Source organism: Galdieria sulphuraria, assembly GCF_000341285.1.
Source record: "Galdieria sulphuraria unplaced genomic scaffold scaf_6, whole genome shotgun sequence".
Classification (NCBI taxonomy): Eukaryota; Rhodophyta; class Bangiophyceae; order Galdieriales; family Galdieriaceae; genus Galdieria; species Galdieria sulphuraria.
In genome coordinates this window covers 198,995-213,189 of record NW_005178469.1, presented here as the reverse complement: position 1 = coordinate 213,189, position 14,195 = coordinate 198,995, and the positions used below count along the sequence as shown (strand labels likewise).

General features: G+C 39.2%; 9 protein-coding genes across 10 annotated transcripts; 5 read left to right on the top strand and 4 right to left on the bottom strand.

The window, feature by feature from the left end:
• Positions 1-5: 5 nt before the first annotated feature.
• Gasu_11240 (uncharacterized protein) lies at positions 6-676 on the bottom strand. The gene is made up of 2 exons (XM_005708212.1): positions 341-676; positions 6-288 (listed from the first exon to the last, which is right to left on the bottom strand). The coding sequence occupies exons 1-2, from the start codon at positions 648-650 to the stop codon at positions 95-97; spliced, it is 504 nt and encodes a 167-aa protein (XP_005708269.1). The 5' UTR covers positions 651-676; the 3' UTR covers positions 6-94.
• Positions 677-705: 29 nt separating this feature from the next.
• Positions 706-1,526, bottom strand: Gasu_11230 (uncharacterized protein). Its single transcript, XM_005708211.1, has 5 exons — positions 1,444-1,526; positions 1,082-1,388; positions 965-1,035; positions 829-907; positions 706-784 (listed from the first exon to the last, which is right to left on the bottom strand). Exons 1-5 carry the CDS (start codon positions 1,518-1,520, stop codon positions 758-760), a joined length of 561 nt encoding a protein of 186 aa, XP_005708268.1. The 5' UTR covers positions 1,521-1,526; the 3' UTR covers positions 706-757.
• A 10-nt stretch (positions 1,527-1,536) lies between these two features.
• Gasu_11220 (uncharacterized protein) lies at positions 1,537-2,846 on the top strand. Its single transcript, XM_005708210.1, has one exon. It carries the CDS (start codon positions 1,574-1,576, stop codon positions 2,201-2,203), a length of 630 nt encoding a protein of 209 aa, XP_005708267.1. The 5' UTR covers positions 1,537-1,573; the 3' UTR covers positions 2,204-2,846.
• A 7-nt stretch (positions 2,847-2,853) lies between these two features.
• Positions 2,854-4,206, bottom strand: Gasu_11210 ((S)-2-hydroxy-acid oxidase). The gene is made up of 3 exons (XM_005708209.1): positions 4,102-4,206; positions 3,866-4,054; positions 2,854-3,815 (listed from the first exon to the last, which is right to left on the bottom strand). Exons 1-3 carry the CDS (start codon positions 4,174-4,176, stop codon positions 2,904-2,906), a joined length of 1,176 nt encoding a protein of 391 aa, XP_005708266.1. The 5' UTR covers positions 4,177-4,206; the 3' UTR covers positions 2,854-2,903.
• A 410-nt stretch (positions 4,207-4,616) lies between these two features.
• Positions 4,617-6,481, top strand: Gasu_11200 (methyltransferase/ nucleic acid binding protein). Its single transcript, XM_005708208.1, has one exon. It carries the CDS (start codon positions 4,648-4,650, stop codon positions 6,106-6,108), a length of 1,461 nt encoding a protein of 486 aa, XP_005708265.1. The 5' UTR covers positions 4,617-4,647; the 3' UTR covers positions 6,109-6,481.
• Positions 6,482-6,516: 35 nt separating this feature from the next.
• Positions 6,517-7,921, top strand: Gasu_11190 (uncharacterized protein). The gene is made up of 2 exons (XM_005708207.1): positions 6,517-7,207; positions 7,255-7,921. Exons 1-2 carry the CDS (start codon positions 7,166-7,168, stop codon positions 7,882-7,884), a joined length of 672 nt encoding a protein of 223 aa, XP_005708264.1. The 5' UTR covers positions 6,517-7,165; the 3' UTR covers positions 7,885-7,921.
• A 4-nt stretch (positions 7,922-7,925) lies between these two features.
• Positions 7,926-10,056, bottom strand: Gasu_11180 (zinc finger-like protein). The gene is made up of 3 exons (XM_005708206.1): positions 9,419-10,056; positions 8,447-9,373; positions 7,926-8,396 (listed from the first exon to the last, which is right to left on the bottom strand). Exons 1-3 carry the CDS (start codon positions 10,040-10,042, stop codon positions 8,049-8,051), a joined length of 1,899 nt encoding a protein of 632 aa, XP_005708263.1. The 5' UTR covers positions 10,043-10,056; the 3' UTR covers positions 7,926-8,048.
• Positions 10,057-10,066: 10 nt separating this feature from the next.
• Gasu_11170 (uracil phosphoribosyltransferase / uridine kinase) lies at positions 10,067-11,591 on the top strand. The gene is made up of 2 exons (XM_005708205.1): positions 10,067-10,960; positions 11,008-11,591. Exons 1-2 carry the CDS (start codon positions 10,073-10,075, stop codon positions 11,563-11,565), a joined length of 1,446 nt encoding a protein of 481 aa, XP_005708262.1. The 5' UTR covers positions 10,067-10,072; the 3' UTR covers positions 11,566-11,591.
• A 5-nt stretch (positions 11,592-11,596) lies between these two features.
• Gasu_11160 (ribosomal RNA small subunit methyltransferase B) lies at positions 11,597-14,191 on the top strand. Of its 2 annotated transcripts, XM_005708203.1 has the most exons (13): positions 11,597-11,758; positions 11,822-11,970; positions 12,019-12,142; positions 12,193-12,247; positions 12,294-12,564; positions 12,610-12,715; positions 12,761-12,898; positions 12,946-13,011; positions 13,056-13,262; positions 13,309-13,596; positions 13,647-13,768; positions 13,816-13,993; positions 14,042-14,191. In XM_005708203.1, the coding sequence occupies exons 1-13, from the start codon at positions 11,603-11,605 to the stop codon at positions 14,162-14,164; spliced, it is 1,983 nt and encodes a 660-aa protein (XP_005708260.1). In that variant the 5' UTR covers positions 11,597-11,602; the 3' UTR covers positions 14,165-14,191. The 2 variants fall into 2 exon arrangements, with proteins under 2 accessions (XP_005708260.1, XP_005708261.1); XM_005708204.1 differs by having other exon boundaries at positions 13,816-14,081.
• The last annotated feature ends 4 nt before the right edge of the window (positions 14,192-14,195 follow it).

Here is a 14,195-nt window from a genome sequence, read left to right as displayed (position 1 = left end):
TCTCTCCAAATATTTCCATTAAAGATCTTCTCAAAACAATAATTCCAATACAGGAATAAAAAAATTTGTTTCTCAAGAGACTGAAAAACGTTATTTAGAGACGTCGTTTGTACAGAGCGCCAAGCCAGTATTGCTTGAAAAATGTTCGCAAATGCATATTGCTGTTCGACGAAGATTCTATACGTAAAAATATAACTCTGATAAAGTTACAAAGGCTAGTGAAAATTCTCGGATCATTGTCTTTAACTTCAAATAGTAAAAGAGCTGTCCACGAAATCTTCGAGTAAGCTAAAAGGTTCACAGTTACTTGTTAATCAGCAACTAAAAACAACACACATACTTTCTGCAGGAAATCGTCCACAAGAGTATATAAATGAAGAAAGCAGAGTAAAACGTCCAATCATACTGAAAAATGCCGTGCAACGCCCTTCGAAACTTGTGCTGTAAGAAAACTTTTGTATGCCATTGAAAAATCCCAACAAGAGCCAAAAAAAGATTGACCAACTAATAGGAGTGATGGAAAGCAGCGTTTTAGAAATGTGAACTTTCACAAGAGCTGCAAACCAATCAGAAATGGTCAAAATTACAAGCAACTCAGAGCCAAGAATAAAGATTGTATCATTAGCAAGTTTCTTAAGACACCATCTCATAAACAAAATATGTAGAATACAAAGAAAAGAAATCAGCCACAAAGTGAAAAGGGCTTCAAGGAAATTTAACCAGTTCAGCTGCCATATGAAGAAACCAAGGAACCTGGTCAATATGCGGGATATTTCTTCACATACTAGCAAATGTAAGAAAACTGAAAGGGATATAATGCAAGCATACCATTAAACAACACTCGGAAAGAAAGTATAATATTCGAAATCGAAGGTGCCAAGCTAAAACAACAAGGTGATAAACCCTCCTAAAACGACAGTTCAATACACTTTGTTCAAAAGTATTCAATAAGATAACAACCAACAATCGCAGTAACTTTCTATCGCTGTCACTCTCCACCGATTCTTTCAGTTTCTCCAAGAGCAATAAAGTGTTCTATGGAATGTTATCGTTAGAAACTAACGTAAAAGTATCAATATACTCTGTATTCGATTTCTGTTTCTTCCAATGTATGAGAGAGTTTTTCAAATGTTTTCTCAAGTTCTTCGACTTCGCCGTTGTCTTCAACCTCTAAACGAAACTTCAAATCTTCTATGGACCGTTCCCTCTGTTTCTTTTCCTCCACTACTTGCAATCTATCCCGTGCCAATTCTTTTGTTTCCTCGTTTCTATAAGAAATTTTCTTTTCTAGTAAATCTCTTTCAACTTTCAAGTCTTGAACCGTTTTCAATCTTTGAAGATATTCTTTTTCCAAGGCCTCAACGGAGTCTTCCAGTTCGTCCACAGTCCTTTGTTGACTAGATAATCAGAATTCGCATGCTTTTCTAACTATTAAAATAATACCTCGATAGAGCCACTCTAAAGCTTAAGAGAAGCACCAACGAAAACAAAATAATATCAACTTTTGTCAAACAAGTCATTATCCCGCCATTTTTGACACAATTGCTGATTCCCATTATTCCATTATTTGATTATGCAAATGGATCCTTGGCTTAAAGCGTTGCAGCTTCATCGACAAAGGAAGAAGAGAACAGAAGGGAAAGCTTCAAGTCAAGGAAGAAGCTGGGAAGACAACAACTTCGAACTAGAACAAAGTGACAGAGACCATAGAAAGTTCACAAGTCGTCGTTTTGAGACCACTCTTGAACGTCCTTCTCTGGACGATGAAACTGCAGTTTCTGTCTCCGAATCCAAAGATTATGAGAGAAAAAGACGGAGAAGAGTTAAAGATTTTCATGACGAGGCACTTTCGGAGTCACACGAAAGTGGTCATCTTGCCGGTGAGAACGGAAAGATGGCCCCTAAACGTTCGGACTACTTTGAAAAGAACGGATTGGCCCAAGAACAGTCGCTTAAGGACAATACGGTTGCTCGTAGCCATTGTGCTCTTTCAGAAGACTCGTCAGAGTGTAATACCGCGGTTGAAGCATCGACGCAGTCTTCTGCAAAGGGTCGACAGGTTTGTTATTACCCGCAAAGGACAGGCCAAGAATCAGGAGCCGTTGCAGAAAAGGCTTCTACAGAAGAACACCAAAAACTTTTAGAGGAGCTGAGAAGAATTGAAGAGGAGCTAGAAAAGGCTAGAGCTTGGGCGACAACATAGACTGTTCTTTGAAGATAACTTGTCTTTGACTACTTCGTTTGCTGTGCGCCACTCTTAATTATTCCCCGCGCTCCGTAGTTTCGAAAATTTCGAGTTGCAAGTTTGAAGTTTTCACGAACGGTTCCAGTTGTGTACCGGAGGTTTGCTACTGGTTTTGTTCTCTGTCGCATCTTCTTCTTGGGTTCGCTTTTACATCGGACGGCCGACAGCTATTTTTTCTATTTTGGACCTAAAAACTGGTGACTAGTATGATTTGATTTCTATTCAGCTGAAGGAGTACTGGGTCCTTTGTTATTTTGTAGTTTCTTCTTTCGGTTGAAGTCAAGAATTTGGTTCTTATTTTTACGTCGAGCATTCTACATAAAAAGAAACAAAGAAGTTGGAGAGTTTTAAAATTTACTTTATTCGTATAAACATTCGTTCCTTTGGATTGCCAGTCGAAAGTATTTCTTCTTGTTGTAACGCTTGTTACTTTCTTGTTTCCATTGGTCGGTGACAGCAGTGAATGGCCTGTAACCTTCGCACGTGTATTTTCTTGCAAGTGAACTCTAGAACTAGTTCTAGTTATCCTTCATCATCCAAGAGTGTTGCCCAAGTAGAAGTATGCAACTTGTCTTTTCTCTATAAAAAGTTGCTGATAGGATATTGAGTAGGATAATTCTAGTTTTATTGGCAAGTTTTCTCTGTGTATGGACTTTCTTTAGAGACGGGCAATTGGTTGAGAAAGCCGTTCGTCGTATTTGGGTGACCTTGAGACTCCTAAACAAGAATCATTTTGACGTTTAACCATACGACGGTGGATTTCGTTCACCGAACGACATCCAACTAAACCCATTCCCAAGTGAAATTCGTTGCGAAGGAGATTTATAACATCGTCTACTCCATCTTCTCCACTTACAGCCAATCCCCAGAGTATGGGTCTTCCTACACAAACAGCCTGTGCTCCAAGTGCCAGAGCTTTGATAATATCGGTGCCTCTCCTAACTCCGGAATCCATGAATACTGGTATTAGAGAACGAACTGCTCCAACTACTTCTTCAACACAGTCTATGGTTGCCAACATCCCGTCTAGCTGACGAGCTCCGTGGTTGCTCACAATAATTGCAGCAACTCCACTTTCAACTGCCTTTGCTGCATCTTCGGCCGTTGTTATTCCTTTGAGTATTATAGGGAGTTTTGTTATTGTCTTAAGCCATGCAATATCTTTCCAAGTAACAGAAGGATCCATCAACGTTGCAAAATAGGATTCTATACCGGAACCTTGGCTTTTCTTTGTTCGAATTTTATCATCGCTTGCTGTCCAGTTCTTGAAGTTTCCAAACGTCAAGTGTTGTGGCAACGTGAATTTATTATGGATATCAGCTTCACGTCTTCCCAGTCTCTGGGCGTCAACGGTCAATACCAGAGCCTTGTATCCTGCCTTTTCTGCCCTTTCTACCAATTTCCTGGTTACAAGGCGATCTTTATATATGTAAAGTTGGAACCATTTTGGACCTGTTGGCGAAGATTCTGCGACTTCTTCCAAGCTGTAAGTTGATAAAGACGACAATGTCATTATCACTTTGTTTTTTGCTGCTGATCGAGCTACTGCTATCTCTCCTTGAGGATGAGCCTGGAAGAGAATAGTTAAACTACGATATCTAAGAGAAAGGAAACAGATACCATTTTCTGCATTGCAGCAGGTGCAATTATAAGTGGAAAGCTGCTCGATATACCTAATAGAGTGGTTGAGATATCTTGTACTGAAATATCCACCAGAACTCGCGGCCGCAAGCGTATTCTTCGAAAACCTGCCATGTTATCTTCTAGTGTGTACTGATCATCTGCTCCTGAAGCATAATAATCGTAGATCTAGTAATAGATATGAAAATAAAAGTCTATCGCATACAAAGACATACCATTTTGGGCAACTTGCTTTTTGCCAAAGCTTGGTACTCATATGTGTTAACGGGAGTGAATTGCTTTTCATCCATTGTGGATAGCAAATATGTTGGCAAAAATAATTTTGTTCCTTGATATATAAACGAAGAGTAGAAATTCGAAAACCTGAGATCAGTTACAAGTATTGTGCATTTGCGTTGAGGGAAAATTTTCGACGCTTTGGATATGATGACCTTTCAAATGGATCTCAACTAAGCAAACTTACTTTATTCACACGGAACGTTGTCAGTGGATTGAATCGTCATAGTGTTATTATATATCTTGTATAGGAAGAAATTGTTGATTGCAAATAAAAATTTTTCAAATTCAGAGAGACTACGTTCTGAAAGCCTTTGAGAGAGAACCGACTACCCAAATGTCCTACTCTAACATCGGATGCTGACGGAAATGATGGCCGAGAAACACAATTGCCAAGGACTTGAACCTCGTTTTTACATGTCAGTTTAGAGTGTATATTGGACTTCATATCATTTTCAGTTTAGCCAGAATAGTTTGACTTAACAATGCACAAGTACCTTGTAATTTTTAGAGATATTCACAAGGAGTTTTCCGTTCCAGAGCTGTTGTCTGTCTATTCTCTTGTCATCAGAAGACAAAAAGATATTGTGAAGCCGAAACTACAAGAAGACTTTTTTGCAAAGACTATCCGTTCAGCCTCTTGCGACTTAGAAACGGACACAAAGAAAATCCGAGGTGTCTTTTATTTCGCAAACTTTCAAAGTGATCAAGAGGCCTTTCTGGTTGGCTCGCGTTGCGTCCTGGTGCGTGCTATCATTCGTCTTTGGAGTCATGCCCGTAGCCATGAGCTTTGTTTGAAACAGTTACAAAGTTTAGGAAAAGATGTTTTCAAGGAACTACTCCTATCTGAGAAGGAGTCTTTCCGTTGCAGACTATTTTCATACGGAAGAAAGTACTCGCAGAGTGAGACTGTGAATAGAATCAACTTTTATTCCTCGATTCTTCAACAGTTTCCTGGGAAAGTCAACTTGCAGAATTTCAAGCACGAAATATGGATAGTTGAAGACTCGTTTCCCAAGGCTGGCCATACGAACGAACCCAGTAGAATTGACATTCCTAATCACGTGTATGCCGGACTTCTCATTGCAGAAGGGTGCGTCAAACAAGTTCAAAAGTATACTCTGAAGAAGCGAAACTTTATCGGAACAACTTCTATGGACGCGGAATTAGCTTTTATCATGGCGAATTTTGCTTTGGCAGATAACTTGAAACTGATTCTCGACCCTTTTGTTGGAACCGCAAGCATTCTTATATCATCTGCTGCATTTGGAGCTGAGACTCTCGGCTCGGATTTGAGTTTCACCGTTCTTAAAGGCAAAAACAAAGAAGAAAATATTGTATCCAATTTTCGCCAGTATAAGTTACAACAGCCATTGGGTATCGTCCGATGTGATATTTTACACAATCCTTGGCGCCATGAGTCAATAATGTCGAGTTTCACATCCTTCAAGTGTCATGGGTGGTTGGATGCAATCGTTGCCGACTTACCATACGGAGTAAGGGAAAGTTCGAGGGAATTTGTTGGCGAGAAACTGCATTCCAGATTTGTTTTGAACCATATTCCAAAGACCTCACGCGTCGGCTTAGACAATTTGGTTTCATCTCTTTTTGACTTTGCAACTTCTTCTTTAGTTGGAGGAGGTCGTTTGGTGTTTTGGCTGCCTTGCACTGACGAATTTTCTGAACGTGACAAGACTGAAATATGCCATCCGTCCTTTATATCTATTGCTGCATGTAGACAAATCCTTACTTGTCGTTTTCATCGCGTTTTGTTTGTTTTTGAAAGAAAAGCGTGGGAAGATGATAAGCTGTATGACAGTGATATGTCTGGCGCATTTCTTCATCAAGGGCCGTTTTACAAAGATTTTGCAGCCAAACTTTTCCGGGAAGAGAAAAGAACTGAAGATGCTCTTTGGAGGAAAGGTCAATGGCATCGTATAGAATAAATGGGAGAGTCAACGACTCGATCTCAGTCACATTCGTCTTATGTTAATATCTTGAGTTGAGAACAACTGAGTTTGGAAGTTGTACCATTTGATGAACGAAAGACTAGAGGAATCCTTGAAATATGATGCTTTCATTATTTGGTATACACCATAAGCAATTTGCAGAAGCGTCGGCTTGTTTGTACTGTTCGTATTTTCTTTGACAAGTTTGGCAAAAGACTGCTGTGCAATAGCTACAAATTCTAGTGCAAAACTTGCATAGATAGCTTTTACAAAAAGCGCATTGCGCTCGTGCAACCTCGATACAGTTTCCCTTTTGAGATTGACAGTGTAGTTCTTCGCCATTGTGGTTCTCCTTAACCAAAGCGCCGATATCCAAGCTTTCATTCGACTCAAAACCTGTCAGTATACAGTGTTTGACTGATTGGGCACTTATCGAGTTGGGAATACCAAAGGGTGTTTTGCGTCGCACTTGAAAATAGTTAGTGCTAAGATCCATTCCAAACTACAAAGTTACTATGGCAGATGAAGGAACCCATCACATTCTCTTTATAAAAGCGATAAATGCCCAGCCCGCCTTAACGGAGGGAGGGCGCCAATATCTTTTGAGAGATTTAGGAAGTGGAGGCTTTGTTATCTTTCACTATATTCATTATCGAAAAGGAAACGGACGGTGGTGCATATCGATTGGCAACATTATATTATTCACTATCTAGACATCCTCTTTTTTGTTTCCAATACAGAAACACGATTGTACTGGAATATCTTAGTTAGCCTGCACGGAACCATCTCCAAAGAACAGTATTATTTGGCCATTTCAGCAAATACCTTAGATTTCATACTTGTTCAAGTCACAACTACTCCAATCATGTCACTATGAGTAAGAACCGCGAGAATTATATTTTCAATAAAATATTATGAGTAGAATTTTGGAAATATTATCGAGAAAATAAGACCTAAAACGTCAGGAATAACACTGTTGAATACATACAGTTTATAGGAGAAACCATTATCCATAACCTAAACATTCTTTTTGTTAAATTTTTGATTTTTAGCAATGTCGAAATATTTACAAGAGTTTGCTGTGCAACGTGCAAAGGTCCGTTAAGAGCATACTAAAAACGTTCCGGTTCTCAAGACGCCTAGGCAATTTTAGACTTTTGGTTTGGCAAGACAGAGGAACAACTTTTATACTATGATCTTTGTGAAGATAGGCAACCAATGTGGTTTCGCGGAGGGGACGAAGTAGACAAGGAGATAAGAGAAAAATTTGGACAAGACCTGGTACGTGCAGATAGGGAAGAATATGCTAGTCTTTTAGATGACCCGAACCCCCGTTATCGTCTAGCCCTTATCATCTTATGGGATCAGTTCCCAAGAAACATGTTTCGTAAAGACGCAAAAGCCTTCGCTTGGGATGCCAAAGCATTCGCGCTTTCAAAACAACTTGTTTCTTCTTCTCTAGACAAGAAGCTCCGTCCCATAGAACGTGTCTTTGCTTATCTGCCTTTTGAACACCAGGAAAATCTTCAAAGTCAGTCTGAGTCACTAAGACTCTTTGAAGACTTGAAAGCGGAAGCTTCGAATATCTCTGATGAAGCAACCAAGAGCCACTTCATAGCGTTTGCTGATAAGCTTTTTTCATATGCAAAGCTTCACTATGATATCATTGAACGGTTCGGCCGTTTCCCACATAGGAATGAATATTTCGGAAGAGAAACTACTGAAGAGGAGAAACAGTTTCTGCAGGATGAAAGTAAGCGGTTTGGACAATAAACTGAACCAAACATTGTCGTCGGTTCAGTTTCATAGACATATGTTAAAAAGATTTCGCTGCAGTTCGCTACCTTTTCGAATACATTTCCATTCAGTTTTCTGAAGACAGGATACTAAACAGGATACTGGAGTGGTTCTTGCTCGTTATCTTTGTTACCTCACAACTATTTGCTTGGACCTGAATCCTCAACAAAATAGCGGCATGTGGATAAATCGGAAGTGTCTGCTGTCCAAGCAACTTCAATCAACGATTCTGTCTCCCCTTTCTCACTGTCTACTAAAACATTGTTTGTCTCTAAAATCACGCGTTCCTTCAAAATGGCAATTTCATGGTCACTAAAGACATGAACCAAATATGGAATGAGATGCTCTTCTTCCTTTTCCATGTGCTGCAAAAATCTTGCGCTGAAACTGGTAACTTTACGAAAAACATCGTTCGCTATTTCCGGAACAAAATTCTCGATCATATCTCCAAGTGAAGCTAACTCACGTCCTTCCATGAAATGGTCCAACTTTTACAAAAAGTATTATAACCATTCTTTAAGTGATTATGAATACTTACGTGATAAGCTTCGGTTATTCCTGGAATCTTTTTAGCCAACTGAGGAAATATGATTGTATCCTCTGCGTGAGCATGTGCACTTAATAACCGAAAAAAACTTCGATACACTATTTTCAGCTTATCCACAAGTTCCTGAGACTGTTCTCTCATACACTGAGTAGCTCCATCAGTTAACTGAAACAAAAGTTGACGAATTTTGTGGTGAATGCGAAAATAATGTTCTAGAAATGACTTTGTTTCAATAAATGAATCTCGAGTCCAGTTTGTACAAATATTCTCACCAGCCAAAGTCTCAGTTGTATAGCTTTCAAAGGAAATATTACAAGAGTCGTGACTAGAATAAGAAACTGTTTCAATGTTATTCACAATATCTTCCCATTGGGAACTTTCAACTGGATCCCACTTCTCCTGAATCTCTATATCATTCACAACATTGGTATCCGAAGATAAAAGAAACGACGAGTAGCATCTTTCATACAATTGCCTTAATAGAACAACATTTTGAACAGGACGATAGTGCTCTGGAAGGAATAACGGAGACTGTACAAAGCCAATGACTCTGCATTCTATATATTTCATGTTTTCAGATATTCTTCGCTTTGCTTCCTCTGTCAGTGAGTTGTTCTCTTTTAGAATTATGAACCAACGAGGATAAGTCGTGGAAAGAGTATCCTTATATTGTGAATGATCCTGAAAGTTATTACTACCTATTCCCAAGTCCGATAAGAAGCAGTAAAACATTTCTTTTGTTTCTTCTGGAAATAGATTAACGTTTCTCGCCAGTGACAACACATTGTTGAACTTGCATAGCAAAAACACAGGATGTCGACATTTGGCACGAATATTTGGAGCCTGAAAATAGTTAACCAAACCTACTAAAGAATTGTCTATCTTTTCACAAATGGTATGCCCCTTGTGGTCGTTCACCTATAAAAGTAGATAAGCAAATTCAGAATGTTACATTCAACTCACTTTTTTAACGAAATCTCTGTCAAATAAACTTGGAGAGAACACTCGAAAAGCTGTATCAACCGTTCTTTCTTCAAGAACATCTTTTGCTTTCTTTCTTTTTTTATCCGCATCCTTCCTTGAGTAAACTGAGATGCCGCTTGACACGTATGCCAAAAGACATACAGACTCACACCAAACGGATAATATTAGATGAAACTTTTTACCCCCATGTAAGTTGCTAGTAGAAACGAATCTCAGTCTAGAAAAAGTACACTCCCCATTTACCAGTTGCTGCGAAGTTTGTCCTTTTAGACCGACGTCTTCAAACTGACCACGTGAACCTCCAGGTATCACACAATGGATTCTCACCAACAATTTTCCACCGTGTTGCTGATAAGTCGGCATATGTATCTGGATTAGAGGCAAACACCAAGTTTTATGCCAACGAAACTCCTTCTTAACTGAGTCATAAAGAAAATCTCGAGTTAGAGTCATTCGAAAACCATCCATAGAAAAGTCAGTCTGAGAAGTTGTATTCTTCTTTTTCCAGTCATTCGATAGTAAAACATCCTTTTTTCGTCCGTCAACAGAGCTTATAACAGTTCCCTCACAAACTTCCCAGGAAAAGTTTCTTGAAGAGTTCATTCTCAAAACCAAATCGTTGAAGAAGAGAATATGAGCACAGATTATGATGAAAGTGTCGATCTAACAGAGATAGCCAAGGCAGACTCTGCTACTTGTCAGAGTTGTATTACTCGTCTAGCCTTCACATGTGCTAAGAGATTAACAGGAGTGGACTTGGAAAGCTCTGGCCTCATAAACTGGACTGGAGAGTCAGAGGAGTCTCAGAGTGTTGGACCTTTTCTTATTGGCGTTGCCGGTGGAAGCGCCTCTGGGAAGACGACTGTTTGTAATAAAATTATACAAGGACTTGGAGACCGTCGATGTGTTATGATTGCGTTGGATTGGTTCTACAAGGGACTGGAGGACGAACAGGACGCAAGTAGTTACAACTTCGATCACCCAGATTCTTTAGACTTTGAACTATTGTCGTTGTGTCTTGAAATGTTGATTCGAGGACAATCCACTGAAGTACCTTGCTATGACTTTTCTACTCATAAGCGTTTGCCTGTGAAGAGGTTGATTTCTCCTGGAGAAGTAGTAATTATTGAAGGGATCCTTACTTTTTATCCTATAGATATCCGTAGCATGCTTCACTTGAAGATATTTGTAGATGAGGATCCAGATACTTGTCTTTGTCGTCGTATTCGAAGAGATGTTTCAAGCCGAGGAAGAACCATAGAAAGTGTGTTGGCTCAATATGAAAAATTTGTAAAGCCCTCTTATGAAGAGTTTATCGCTCCAACGAAACGATATGCAGATATTATTGTACCAAGAGGAGCTGAAAATCTGGTTGCTATTGATCTTGTTATTAAGCATATTGCTTTGAAACTTTCGCAACCTGATTTGCGTCGATTATATCCCAATCTGGTAATTATGGGAGATAATCCACAGATACAAGGCCTTCACTCAGTATTTCGAGATAGAGAAGCTTCGAGAGAGGTAAGTGAGAGAAATAACATATTGTCAGTGGAATGATGGTTATTGAGGATTTTATTTTCCATGCTGACCGATTGATAAGACTCATTGCTGAAGAAGGTTTAAGTTTGCTACCATTTCAGCAGAGTTTTGTATATACACCCACCGGAGATGTGTACCATGGGTTTAAGTATTCTGCAGAATTGGCAAGCGTAAGTATAATGAGAGGTGGAGATGCGATGGAAGCTGGTTTAAGAGCAGTTTGCAAGAATATTAGCATTGGAAAGATGCTCATTGCAAAGGATCCTCTTGATCCAAGTTCCGAACGCAAAGTGATTTATTGTAAATTACCTTCCGAGTTATCTCGAAAACATGTATTTCTGTTGGACCCTATTTTAGGAACAGGAAAGACTGCAGTAAAGGCTGTCGAGGAGTTGCTTAGAAGAGGCTGTATAGAGAGCCAAATCATTATTCTTTCTTTAGTTACAAGTTCGGAAGGAGTTCGCTTTTGTTTTGAACACTTTCCACAATTAAAATTAGTAACCAGTGCCGTAGACCATTTGCATGTATCCCAAAGTCGAGTCGTACCGGGTTTAGGAGAATTTGCTGATCGTTATTTTGGAACCTAAAACTTGTATTCTACCGCCGTCCAAAAGTAAACACAACATGTTGGATAAACAGGGAAATGGTGCTTCAACTGACAATAGAGACAACGACTGTGCTCATAATACTGTTGAAAGAGGACAGCAGCGTTTCAAAACTTATTACGAGGAACAGGAACTAGTGGACGAGGAAGAATGGAATCACTTCTGGAATACTTTGGTATCGTATAGAATCTTTAAAAGAAGATAAACTTGAATGATTGTTTTATGCCGTTTTTGATAGTTTGTTCCTTTGCCTGCTTGTTTTTGGATCTCTCAGTCTCATCCCTCTTCTACCCGAATGAGTGCCTTGTGTAAGCAGCTAGAAGCCTACTTTTCAAGCGTGGAAGAAGTTGATTCGATCAAATCGAGTATTCCTTATCCCTTGAAGTGGTATGTACTCATATTTGGATACCTTTTCGTTGCCTTAATACTTGACAGGTTTCCAAACGAACTTGCTTGGTGCCTCAATATTTCGCGACAAGTTTTAAAACGAGACGAAAAGCTTTCAAAGTTGCATGACTTTATCGTCGAGCAGAATTCTTCTGGTGTTATCAATCGACAGGTAATAAGAGTTGTTGTGGAAACTTTTTGTTAAAGCTATTCTGTTATCAGGAAGCAGTGAGCATGTTGCCACCCGTTTTGTTACAAGTTCAACCTGGAGATAAAGGTCAGTACCGTTTATTTATAATAAATGAGTTTAATAATTGTTGTAGTTTTGGATATGTGCGCAGCTCCAGGCTCAAAGACAGCTCAGCTTCTAGATATGCTAGGTGCAAAGAATTACAGTGCAGCGGAAAGACAAGTATGTACAATTAGATTGTCAAAAGATATAGTTGACATTCACGAGTCTCTTGTTGTGGCAAATGATTCCAATCTTAAACGTTGTTGGATGCTCATACATCAACTGAAGAGGTTCTCTTGTCCCTACATCGTTATTACTAACCATGAAGCTCAAAAGTTTCCCGTTGGAATGCGTTTCAACAGGTAAGTATCGTTGATAAAGTCTTATCGTATTTGCTCATCAACTAGAATCTTGTGCGATGTGCCTTGTTCTGGAGATGGTACTCTTCGCAAGTCCCCGGATTTATGGAAGAGATGGTATGCAGACACTGGAATGAATTTACATCCTTTGCAGGTAGTTATGAAATGGCTAATTCAATCTGGTTGCTGATTTATAAAGTTAGCGATTCTGTTAAGAGGTTGTGATCTGCTGGAGACTGGCGGTAAACTAGTGTATTCCACATGCAGTCTCAATCCTGTCGAGAATGAGGCAGTTGTTGCAGAAGTATTAAGAAGACGTTCAACTCAAATCTCTTTGGTGAAGCTTGCTATTTGTAGTTTGATATAATTTAAAATAGGATGTAGATAAATGTCGATAACTTGCTATCAAACTTGAAGTTCCGTAGAGGCCTTACTTCCTGGAAGGTTAAGGTATGTTTCGAGTATCCAGAGAAATTTGTTTTTAATACTCGTAGAATAATGCCGAAGAGTTTGGATTCTTTACCTGTTATGAAGAAGTTCCTTTGCATCGAAGAAAGAAAATTCCTCCTTCTCTGTTTCCGAAAGATGACTTGAAGGACCTTGGTATAGATAAATGCATAAGAATACTGCCACATGATCAAGATACAGGAGGATTCTTTATTGCAATGTTTGAAAAAGTTTCACGAGATACTCAAGATACGGTTGGTTTGTTGCAGCAGTGTTGTATTTTTGTTGAAGGAAAAACAGTGGCAAAAGCTCAGGTTCGACAAAGAAAAAGCGTATATGAAGACTCGGAGAATCTCCAGACTTATTTCAGATGATCCTTTTGAAAGACTTTCAACTGTGAATATTTCCTTGTTGAAAACCATTGCATATTTTTATGGACTCGATGAAGAATTGCTCTCTAATCATTTGATGACCCGAACTTCTGATGCAGGACGAGTTAGAAGAATATACTACTTGTCCGAGCAAGTAAAATCGATAGTGGAGAATTCTGTTGGTAACTTGGACAGACTTACTACAGATGATGACAATGTAAGTGGCGCAACTACCAAGAGTTTGAGAGTTCTAAAATACAGTGACAGGAAAAATATCCTTATCGGGTGGTTCATGGAGGTATTCGGTGTTTCGAAGCTGTGGACTGTAAATATCAAGTTGAATGTCCGTATCGAATTGTGTTCGAAGGAGCGCCTTTAATAGCATTGAGGTACGAAACAAACGAACTTGCGCAACTCACGACTATAAAATTTTCAGAATGAGCAAACGCCTCGAATATGTTGAAGATGAGGAAGTTTGGAACTTCTTACTTCATGTAAAGGATGTTATCAAAATTGCCGAGATTCCTTTCATCAACCTGCGAACCAGTTTGGAACAGACAAGTCCAGGAAGTGTTATTTTTTGCTTCACAAATGAAAGCACAAAAGATTATTTGGTACGTATGGAACGGGTCGGATAGAGCAATGTGTGACATTTCTTCTAGACTGCATGGCTTGGACCCTCTATGCTTTCGATCTTCGTAACTACTGAAGACATTCGGTTGCTTCAGTCACACATTAGCAGAAATTATATCTCCCTGACTGATATGCTAAATAATGATGAATAGCTATTCTACTTCGCACTCTGCCCAATTTTAC

Bases quoted from the DNA above. Each gene is read 5' to 3' on its own strand.
- Gasu_11220 (XM_005708210.1), top strand. From the start codon at position 1,574: ATGCAAATGGATCCTTGGCTTAAAGCGTTGCAGCTTCATCGACAAAGG.
- Gasu_11200 (XM_005708208.1), top strand. From the start codon at position 4,648: ATGCACAAGTACCTTGTAATTTTTAGAGATATTCACAAGGAGTTTTCC.
- Gasu_11230 (XM_005708211.1), bottom strand. From the start codon at position 1,520: ATGACTTGTTTGACAAAAGTTGATATTATTTTGTTTTCGTTGGTGCTT. The intron at 1,036-1,081 runs GTATATTGATAC...AACATTCCATAG, and splicing joins AAACAGAAATCGAATACAGA to AACACTTTATTGCTCTTGGA. The intron at 908-964 runs GTTGGTTGTTAT...CTGTCGTTTTAG, and splicing joins GATAGAAAGTTACTGCGATT to GAGGGTTTATCACCTTGTTG.
- Gasu_11180 (XM_005708206.1), bottom strand. From the start codon at position 10,042: ATGAACTCTTCAAGAAACTTTTCCTGGGAAGTTTGTGAGGGAACTGTT. The intron at 9,374-9,418 runs GTGAGTTGAATG...CTACTTTTATAG, and splicing joins ACAGAGATTTCGTTAAAAAA to GTGAACGACCACAAGGGGCA. The intron at 8,397-8,446 runs GTAAGTATTCAT...TTTTTGTAAAAG, and splicing joins GAATAACCGAAGCTTATCAC to TTGGACCATTTCATGGAAGG.
- Gasu_11240 (XM_005708212.1), bottom strand. From the start codon at position 650: ATGAGATGGTGTCTTAAGAAACTTGCTAATGATACAATCTTTATTCTT. The intron at 289-340 runs GTATGTGTGTTG...TGAACCTTTTAG, and splicing joins TGGACGATTTCCTGCAGAAA to CTTACTCGAAGATTTCGTGG.
- Gasu_11210 (XM_005708209.1), bottom strand. From the start codon at position 4,176: ATGGATGAAAAGCAATTCACTCCCGTTAACACATATGAGTACCAAGCT. The intron at 4,055-4,101 runs GTATGTCTTTGT...ATCTATTACTAG, and splicing joins AAAGCAAGTTGCCCAAAATG to ATCTACGATTATTATGCTTC. The intron at 3,816-3,865 runs GTATCTGTTTCC...ATTCTCTTCCAG, and splicing joins CTGCTGCAATGCAGAAAATG to GCTCATCCTCAAGGAGAGAT.
- Gasu_11170 (XM_005708205.1), top strand. From the start codon at position 10,073: ATGAGCACAGATTATGATGAAAGTGTCGATCTAACAGAGATAGCCAAG. The intron at 10,961-11,007 runs GTAAGTGAGAGA...ATGGTTATTGAG, and splicing joins ATAGAGAAGCTTCGAGAGAG to GATTTTATTTTCCATGCTGA.
- Gasu_11160 (XM_005708203.1), top strand. From the start codon at position 11,603: ATGTTGGATAAACAGGGAAATGGTGCTTCAACTGACAATAGAGACAAC. The intron at 13,263-13,308 runs GTTGGTTTGTTG...AAGGAAAAACAG, and splicing joins CACGAGATACTCAAGATACG to TGGCAAAAGCTCAGGTTCGA. The intron at 13,994-14,041 runs GTACGTATGGAA...CATTTCTTCTAG, and splicing joins AAAGCACAAAAGATTATTTG to ACTGCATGGCTTGGACCCTC.
- Gasu_11190 (XM_005708207.1), top strand. From the start codon at position 7,166: ATGTCGAAATATTTACAAGAGTTTGCTGTGCAACGTGCAAAG. The intron at 7,208-7,254 runs GTCCGTTAAGAG...CAAGACGCCTAG, and splicing joins TTGCTGTGCAACGTGCAAAG to GCAATTTTAGACTTTTGGTT.